The sequence below is a fragment of the Temnothorax longispinosus genome, chromosome 8 (assembly GCF_030848805.1).
Source record: "Temnothorax longispinosus isolate EJ_2023e chromosome 8, Tlon_JGU_v1, whole genome shotgun sequence".
Lineage (NCBI taxonomy): Eukaryota > Metazoa > Arthropoda > Insecta > Hymenoptera > Formicidae > Temnothorax > Temnothorax longispinosus.
In genome coordinates, this window is record NC_092365.1 from 10,758,417 (window position 1) to 10,768,324 (window position 9,908).

General features: G+C 36.3%; 1 protein-coding gene across 1 annotated transcript; it reads left to right on the forward strand.

Annotated features, from left to right (window-relative positions):
- Nucleotides 1-682: 682 nt before the first annotated feature.
- On the forward strand, nt 683-7,904 carry LOC139818268 (uncharacterized). Its single transcript, XM_071786888.1, has 3 exons — nt 683-774; nt 1,444-2,520; nt 7,403-7,904. Exons 1-3 carry the CDS (start codon nt 707-709, stop codon nt 7,902-7,904), a joined length of 1,647 nt encoding a protein of 548 aa, XP_071642989.1. The 5' UTR covers nt 683-706.
- The last annotated feature ends 2,004 nt before the right edge of the window (nt 7,905-9,908 follow it).

The window sequence follows — 9,908 nt, forward strand, 5'->3', positions numbered from 1 at the left end:
ATAATTTTAATATTTTTGTCATGGGGAGACGATTATTTCAGCAATGGCTTGTAGATAGTTATGTTAAAATTGAGAAGGACCGAATTAATTATTGTAAACAGAATCAAAAACAATTACGAGCTGAGACATATCAAGGATTAATTGATTATTTAGCAAACGTTGCCAATAATAGCGACGCTCACATTGGAAAAATGGTTATACTTCCATCAACATTTGTAGGTTCACCGCGTAATATGTTGCAACATTATCAAGATGCGATGGCTATTGTTCGAAAGTATGGAAAACCAGATATTTTTATTACTATGACTTGTAATCCAAATTGGCGCGAAATTAGAGAGAATTTACTTCCGGGTCAACAACCTGCAGATAGGCCAGATATATGTGCTCGTGTATTTAATATAAAGAAGGATTATTTGATTGACGTTATCGTTAGACAAAAATTTTTTGGTGAAGTTTTAGCATATGTTTACGTAATAGAATTTCAAAAACGTGGATTACCGTATATACATTTGTTAATTACATTAAAACAAAACTGTAAAATATTAAATTCTGAAACAGTTTATAAATACATTTCCGCAGAAATTCCTGATCCTAATAAAAATGGAAATTTACATAATGTTGTAATGAAACATATGATTCATGGACCATGTGGAGATTGATGTCTAATAAATTATAAATGTTCAAAACATTTTGACCTGAGACAATTATGGATGAAAATGGTTATCCTCAATATCGTCGAAGAAATAATGGATTGCTATATGAAAGACCTGGGCGGTATGTTGTTGATAATCAATATGTTGTTCCATTTAATCCAATGCTCTTGCTTTTATTTAATAGCCATATTAATGTTGAAATAGTTACAAGCATACGATCTGTAAAATATTTGTATAAATATATTTATAAAGGTCATGACGCTGCATCCGTAATCATTGGAGAGAATATAGATAAAACAATAATTCATGACGAAATTCAAGATTTTATCGAAAATCGTTATGTCGGACCAGTGGAAGCAAGTTGGCGTATTTTAAGTAAACCTTTGCAAGAAAAGAGTCACGTTATATTTCGTTTACCAGTTCATTTACCAAACGAACATAGTGTAATAATCGGTGATAACATTAATAATGATGCGATAAGATCTGCTGTAGAACGAGTAACAATGTTGTTAGATTATTTTGAGTTAAATTTTCGAGATGAGGAAGCAAAACAATATTTATATAGCGATATTCCATCTCATTATGTATTTAAAAAAGTTACAATTAATGGCAGAACTGTTAATCGTTGGGAGAAACGTCAAAGATACTTTAATTGTATTGGTCGTATGTATTCCGTCAGTCCGTCTCAGATAGAATTGTTTCATTTACGTATACTTTTATTACATGTTAGAGGAGCTACGAGTTTTCAAGAATTAAGAACAGTCAATAACGAAGTACATGAAACTTTCAGTGCCGCATGTTTAGCATTAGGACTCATAGAAGATGATGAAGAATGGTATCGTGCAATGAACGAAGCAAAAGTTTGGATGATGCCAAGACGACTTCGTAACTTGTTCGTACGAATTTTGATTCATTGTCAACCTGTTTATCCGAAAAAGTTATGGGACGAGTTTAAAAAAGATATGTCCGAAGATTATATAAGACGATTTGGACTTATAATGGGAATAAAGAAAGCTTACAATTATATTGACAATTTGCTTCAAATAGAAGGATCTAATATTACTAATTTTCCTGAAATGGAACAAGAAACAGAGGAACAAGTAATAATAGACAATGAAGAACAGATTGAGGAGGATACATTGATAGGTATACGACAATATGAACAATTAAGTGTAGAACAAAAACAAATTGTTGATATTATTTTAGAAGCAACAATAAATAACAATAATACTTACAATAATACTTGTTTTTATATTGATGGTCCAGGTGGTACCGGTAAAACTTTTATTTATACAACATTGTATTATTTACTTAAAAGCAGAGGAAAAGTAGTAAGTACCATGGCATTTACTGGTATTGCTGCGACATTACTTCCAAATGGAAAAACAATACACAAAGTTTTTGGATTACCTGTACCTCTTTTTGCCGATTCTACATCGAACATTAAAGTTCAGTCTAAAGAAGCTGAAAATTTAAAACTTGTGGATGTTTTTGTTGTAGATGAAGCTCCTATGGCACCACGTTATGTATTAGAAATAATGGATCGAACATTACGCGATATAATGCAAAATGATTTATATTTCGGTGGTAAAATCGTTCTTCTTGGTGGAGATTTTAGACAATTATTACCTATAAAACAAGGAGCTACGCGTTGTGAAATTATAAATTTATCGATAAAATTTAGTACTCTATGGAAACAATTTAAAACATTTTCATTGACACAAAATATGAGAATTTTACCTCAAGAAAAAGAATTTGCACAATTTTTATTAAATTTAGGTAACGGATCTTTAAATGATCACTCGGATAATATTCATATTCCAGAAAAATGTGTAGCAAACGTTAACTCTGATATAATAAAAGACATGTATGGAGACATTATGGCTGCGGTCCATTTGATGCTACAAATGCTTCGAAGCATTCTTCTTCTCCTTTCTTTCAATGAAGAAAGAAGAAGAAAATGAATGCTTCGAAGCACTTATAATATCAAATGGACCGCAGCCTATAACACATAAGCGATATAAAACTATGGCTAATCACGTTATATTATCTGCAAGAAATGTCGATGTTGATGAAATAAACGAAAAAGTAGTAAGTTTGTTGGATGAAACAACAGAGAGAGTTTATACAAGTGTAGATACTCCTGAAACGACTGGAGATAATGAAGATATACATGAAATAATTTTGACAGAATATCTTAACTCTTTAAACCCAACGTGTCTCCCACCGCATGAATTACGTTTGAGAAAATACACTGTTGTCATACTTATTAGAAATCTTAGTATCAATGAAGGTTTATGCAATGGTACCAGATTATTAGTTCTAGATTTAGATAATAACTTATTACGTTGTGAAATTTTGACGGGTAATAAAACTGGAGAAATTGTTTTTCTTAATCGTATTACTTTGTATTGCGAAAATGTATATCCATTCACTTTCAAAAGAAGACAATTTCCGGTGAAATTAGCATTTGCTATGACTATAAATAAATCGCAAGGTCAGACCTTTGACAAAATTGCAATAGATCTTCGAAAAGATGTTTTTAATCATGGACAATTGTATGTTGCATTTTCGCGAGGTCGTTCTTGGGATTCGTTAAAAGTTTATTTAAATAATGATAATTTATCTAACGAAGTAAAAAATTATGTTTATAAAGAAATACTTGATTAATAAAACGTAATGAATAACAAATAAGTAATAATATATGACAAATTAATGCAAAAAAATGGCAGAGTAAATAAAAATCCAAATAATAAATAATTATGAAATGAAATATAACTTTATAACTTTTATACATATATGTATATATATAACTTTTCTAATTTCTTCTCAGATTAAATTTGAAGATAGCTCTCGTATCTAGAAATATATATCAAATAAGTCTTAACAAAATTTTAACTTTTGAATAAGTATTCTTAGTATGATGAAAGAAATACTTTATGTCGTATTTAATTATTAGTGAAAACATATAAATAAGAAAATGCTATTTCCGAAAAAAATAATACAAGGAAGAAAAAAATATGGTAATTATTTAGTAATACGGACCACCCTCCGATGACCTTGACCTTGACATATGTTGTCAAGGTCACCCTCCTGAGTGACCTTCAGAAGTTTTTAGCCGGCGGTCGTTATTCGTTAAAAAGTTATTAACAAAAAAAGTTTCGAAAATATAGCAACTATTTTGAGTATTGAGAGGCATAAACGACTAATATTACGTTTTTTTTAAAAAAGCAGAGAATACTTTATTTCGCGAGAAAGTTGCTGCTTTACCAAAACACAACATTTAAAGCAGTAAATTGTTGATAAATGGAAGTCTTTGTTAAAGCAGAGAATACTTTATTTCGCGAGAATCGCTGGTTTACCAAAAAAAGAAATTACAGGACGATATGATAATAATTACTATAATATTTATTCATTTATATTTACTGTTAAAGGATACATAATAGACATTATTTCGAAAAAAGCATCTAATTGTTTATGAAAATCGTATGCTTTTTTAAACATAAATTCCGCTAAATAATAATTAAAATGGTACTCTCTACGACCATATCGTGGAATACCTTCGCGAATATTTCTCTATAAACGTTCTGTTTTGGGTATGGACTATTATTTCGTCCTGTAATTTTTTTTTTGGTAAAGCGATTTCTCGCGAAATAAAGTATTTTCTGCTTTAACAAAGACTTCAATTTATCAACAATTTACTGTTTTAAATGTTGTGTTTTGGTGAAGCAGCGACTTTCTCGCGAAATAAAGTATTCTCTGCTTTAAAAAAAAACGTAATATTAGTCGTTTATGCCTCTCAATACTCAAAATAGCTGCTTAATTTTCGAACCTTTTTTTGTTAATAATTTTTTAACGAATAACGACCGCCGGCTAAAAATTTCTGAAGGTCACTCAGGAGGGTGACCTTGACAATATATGTCAAGGTCAAGGTCATCGGAAGGTGGTCCGTATTACTAAATAATTACCAAAAGATATGAAAAATATAAATTTATAATAATAAATCGATTTTAACTTTGATTAAAATTGGTTCTGATTTGAATTAAAATTTTGATTTTTTAAATTGACTTTAATCTAAATGATTTTATTGAAATAGATTTTAAATTTGAATTATTTAATTAAAATTAACTTTTATTTAGATATTAAAGTAAAATTAGTTTTGTTTAGATTGTTATTAGATTAAAATTGATTTTAATTTTAATTATTGAATTTAATTTAACTTTAATTTTGATTGTTAAATTAAAATTTAATATATTGTTAAATTGAACTCTGACTTATTGTTGGATTATTTGAATTAAAATTGAATTTGATTTAAATTAAGTTAATATTGGTCATATACTCGACGACGACGGCAACACCGTGCGTCGGCCCGCGAGTCGCCGATCAGCCAGTCGGCTGCCGGCTCCGAACCGGGCTGTGTCTCGCGTGCCGCTACCGATTGTATCGAATAAAGACCAAAGCTGTTCGACCAAATTCCCAGTCTTTCGTTGATATCCTTCATTGGCGACGAGGACTAAAGAAATCACGCGTGTGGAAAAAATAAGACTAAAACTTTGTGCATTAAGTGATGAGTGATCTACTCGAGAAAGTTGAAAGAAATGTGGCAGAAGGAAAAACATCTTGGATATATACGTTGAATAAAGCCGCGTCTGTAAACATTACAAATGATCAATTTCTGAAGAAACCACCGCGGAGGAGCTACGGAAGCTGTTAGAGGATTTCACGAAAAAGCAATTTTCATCGGACAAAAAATCGCAGCAGTCGCGTGGTGAAAAGGGGTCCACACACAAGTCAACAGGGACTGTAAGCAGCCAGAGCGTGAGTAAACAAGACGAGACTATATTCGCTATGCCGGCGATAGGTAAACTGACGGAATTCGCTCAAGGCCAGAGCTGGGAAGATTACATCGAGCAAGTCAAATTTTATTTGGACGCAAATAATATTATCGAGGAGTCAAAAAAACGTTCCACGCTACTGACCGCGGTAGGAACCGCGATTTATGCGATTATTAAATCTCTCTGCTCACCGGAGGCACGAAAGAACGTTCGTACGAGAATATACTAAAAAAATGTCAACAACATTTTGGAAAACGGATCAACGAGCTACTGGGTCGAGTTAAATTCCATAAAAGGAATCAAGGGAATAACGAGACTCTACAAGAATTCGTGAGCGAAATTCGCAAGCTAGCATTGGACTGTAAATTCACCGGGCCAGCAGGGAAGTTGCCACTGGAAACAATTCTGCGCGATAGGTTTGTGGCGGGGATAGCGAACGAAGAGCTTCAGCGATACCTTTGCCGTAGGCACGAAGAGTACGTAAGCAAAACAAACACAGACGGATTGACTCTCGATAAAGCGCTGGAAATTGCGGGCAACGCGGAAGCAGCCGAATTGCAACAAAAAATCATAAAAGACTACGAGGTGTCGACGATAAAAAAAATAACGCAAAATAAAGGGTTTAATAAGAATAAAAATAACAATCGAAATGAAGAATCGACGCAAAAGCCGTGTTTCAGATGCGGGTATACTAACCATACCGCGGATAAATGTTTTTATAAAAACGAAACATGCAATTTCTGCGAAAAAACCGGTCATATCAGCCGGGCTTGCATCAGTAAAAAGAACTCGAAACCGTAGACATCGGGGAAGAAGAAAAAAACGCCAAAAACACAACAAATAAATCGGGATTCGGATTCAGAGTCAGATGTTAGCAATGACGATCGATACGCGTGCCCGGTAATTCAATCGAAGAGCGAAAAAAAATAAGGGAAAACGACTATACTATTGAAGTCGAAGTAGAATCAAGGGTAAAAGTTTACAATAACTTACACAGCTCGGATTACTTTGACCTTGACATATGTTGTCAAGGACATAATACTGAGTAACTTTTCCTTATAACTTAGTCGGCGGTCGCTGCTTATTAAAAAGTTATAAACAAAAAAAGTTTGAAAAATATAGCAGCTATTTTGAGTATTGGAAGGCATAAATGACTAATATATATGTCGAAATAGTTCACGCATACACTTTTCACGCGAACCGAGGTTCACCCACACCCCCCCTGCTTTCGGGGAAGATGCGGTAGCTCCGAAATAGTTCACGCATACACTTTTCACGCAAACCGAGGTTCAACCACACCCCCCCCCCCGCTTTCGGGAGAGGTGCGGTAGCCCCGAAATAGTTCACGCATATACTTTTCACGCGAACCGAGGTTCACCCACACCCCCCCCCTGCTTTCGGGGGAGGTGCGGTAGCCCCAAAATAGTTTACGCATGGGTTAGTTGACGCGCTTTAAACAATTAAATACTGTTAAAGCGCGTCATCTAACCTATGTAGATTAGTGACGCGCTTTAAACAGTTAAATACTTGTAAAGCGCGTCATCTAACCTACGTATTTTTCAAACTTTTTTTGTTAATAACTTTTTAACGAATAACGAGCAACGGTTAAAACCTTCTGAAGGTCACTCGGGGTCATGACCTTGACAACATATATCAAGGTCATTGAAATCGGTGAGGTCGCCAAACTTTTTTTTGTTAATAACTTTTTAATAAAAAGCGACCGCCGATTAAGTTATAAGGAAAAGTTACTCAGTATTATGTCCTTGACAACATATGTCAAGGTCAAAGTAATCCGAGCTGTGTAAGTTATTGTAAACTTTTACCGAATCAAGATTAGTAAAATTCGAAGTCGATAACGGTGCACACCTCTTATTAATAAATAAAAACACGTACAAAATACTGTAACCGGAAAAGAAATTTTGTTGGTCGGAAAAAAACCAAACTCTTTGGTTACGGGAAGAAACCGCTGAAAGTAATAGGAACGACGGACGTCTCCGTTAAATACAAAAAGGTAAAAACGACTCTACCGCTAGTAATAGTTGACGAGTGCGGACAAAATCTATTAAGACGCAACTGGTTCGAAGCATTAGGCATAAGGGTTACGGGAATCAACAGTATCACACGAAAAGAAAAAGTGCTTTGCAAAGAATCGGTACTGGAGCAGTTTGCATCATTAACGCTGCCGACACTGTCCGGACACAATGGGACGCCTATCAACATTCAACTGAAAGAAAATGCCCAGCCTCACTTTATAAAAGCCAGACGTATACCGTACGGGCTGCAAGAAGCTGCTTCGGATGCGTTGAAATCGATGATAACAAGGGATGCAGCGGCCGGTAGACCAATCCGAATGGGCTACGCCGGTAATCTTCGTGAGAAAAGCCAACGGAAAAATTTGCATGGTGGGAGATTATAAAATAACGGTGAATCCGGAGATCATGAACTCGGAATATCCGTTACCCACGGTCGAGGAGGCGCTATCGACTCTAAACGGAGGAGTAATCTTCTCACAGGTGGATCTCAAGAACACTTATAAACAGCTTCGAGTGGACGAAGAGACGTCAAATATATTGACAATCAGAACACCGATAAGACTGTTCAATGTGATGCGTCTGCTGGATGGCATCGCTGCAGCGCCTTGTATTTTCCAAAAATACATGGTGACGATAATATCTGGTATTCCAGGTATCCAAATATACCTCGATAATATAAAAATTCAGGGAAAGACCTCGGACGAACATGACGAGAGACTGATAGAAGTTCTGCATCGATTGCAGCAGGCAAATCTCCGGATAAACGTCAAAAAATCAATTTTTTGAGTAAACTCGATGGAATTCCTAATGGGTCACAAAATCTCGGAAGAAGGAATTCAAACTATCGACGATAAAGTAAAGGCAATTAAAGAAATACCGGCACCAAAAAACAAGCGAGATCTTCAGGTTTTTCTGGGTGGTGTGAACTTCTATGCGAGGTTCATAAAAGATCGTGCGCGTATAGCGGAACCCCTTCACCGACTGTTGGATGACAACACGGAATGGAAGTGGACCGACAAGAAACAGAAATCGTTCGATGGATTGAAGAACAAACTCACGGGATCGGAAATGTTAATACATTTCAACGACGTCCTGCCAACAGTGTTATCGGCCGACGCATTTCCTCATGGAATCGGAGCTGTACTGGCGCATGAGATGCCGGATCACCGAGAAAGAGCGATCGCTTTTTCGTCCAAATCACTGAGTAAAACACAGCGACATTATGCGCAATTGGACAGAGAAGCATTGGCTCTCGTAGAGGCGGTCAAACATTTTCACCAATACATAGCGGGGCGAAGGTCAAGCTGATCACCGATCACAAACCTCTGTTGGAAATTTTCGATCACAAGAAAAAAAATTAAGATCTGATATCACCGAAATTAAACAGGTACAAAATTACACTGTCGGCGTATGATTACGAGTTGATTTATCGACCGGCTAAAAACCACGGAAACGCGGACTTACTCTCGCGTTTTCCCTTGCAGGAAGAGGCGGCCGAAGATGAAAAAATCGGGGACGTGCTGATGCTCGAAGGAATCACGAAGAATCCGATTACACCAGAAGGTGCGGAAACAAGAAAAGATAAGGGACTGCGGACAATAAAGAAATGGCTACAAACACGGTGGCCAAGCAAGATACCTCCGGAACTAAAAGTATTCTGGCAGAAAAGAGACGAATTGTCAATTACAGACGATTGCTTAACCTGGGGAGCGAGAGTAGTGGTGCCAAGAGCCTTGCAACCAGAGGTACTAAACTATCTACATGCGAATCATCCCGGCATAGTGACCACAAAAGCGTACGCACGGTCCTACGTTTGGTGGCCAGGGATTAATCGTGACATCGAGCTAAAGATAAAAAATTGCGACAAATGTCAAGAGATGCGAAATAATCCACCTAGAGCTCCAGTACAAGCATGGGAATCACCGAACGAGCCATGGAAGCGGCTTCACGTAGACTTCGCCGGGTCGTTCCAAGGACAAATTTTTTTAATCATCGTGGACGTCTACTCAAAATGGACGGAGGTAAGACGCGTTCCCTCTACGGCATCGGACAACGTAATCAGGGAATTCCGAAAAATATTTGCTTCTTTCGGAATCCCTCAGATGATCATATCGGACAACGACACAGCGTTCAGATCGGCGGAGATGGAAAAATTCTACCAAAAAAACGGAATCGAATTCGTCTTCATAGCGCCGTATCATCCATCGTCGAACGGTCAGGCCGAGAGAGCAGTTCAGACAACAAAAAAATTCCTCAAGACTTTACAGGAGGGGGATTGGAAAGTAAAAATCAGTAGGTTCCTACTAAAACAACATTCGACGCCAGCGGCAGCTACGGGAGTAACACCAGCGGAACTGATGTTGCAAAGGAAATTACGGACGCCACTA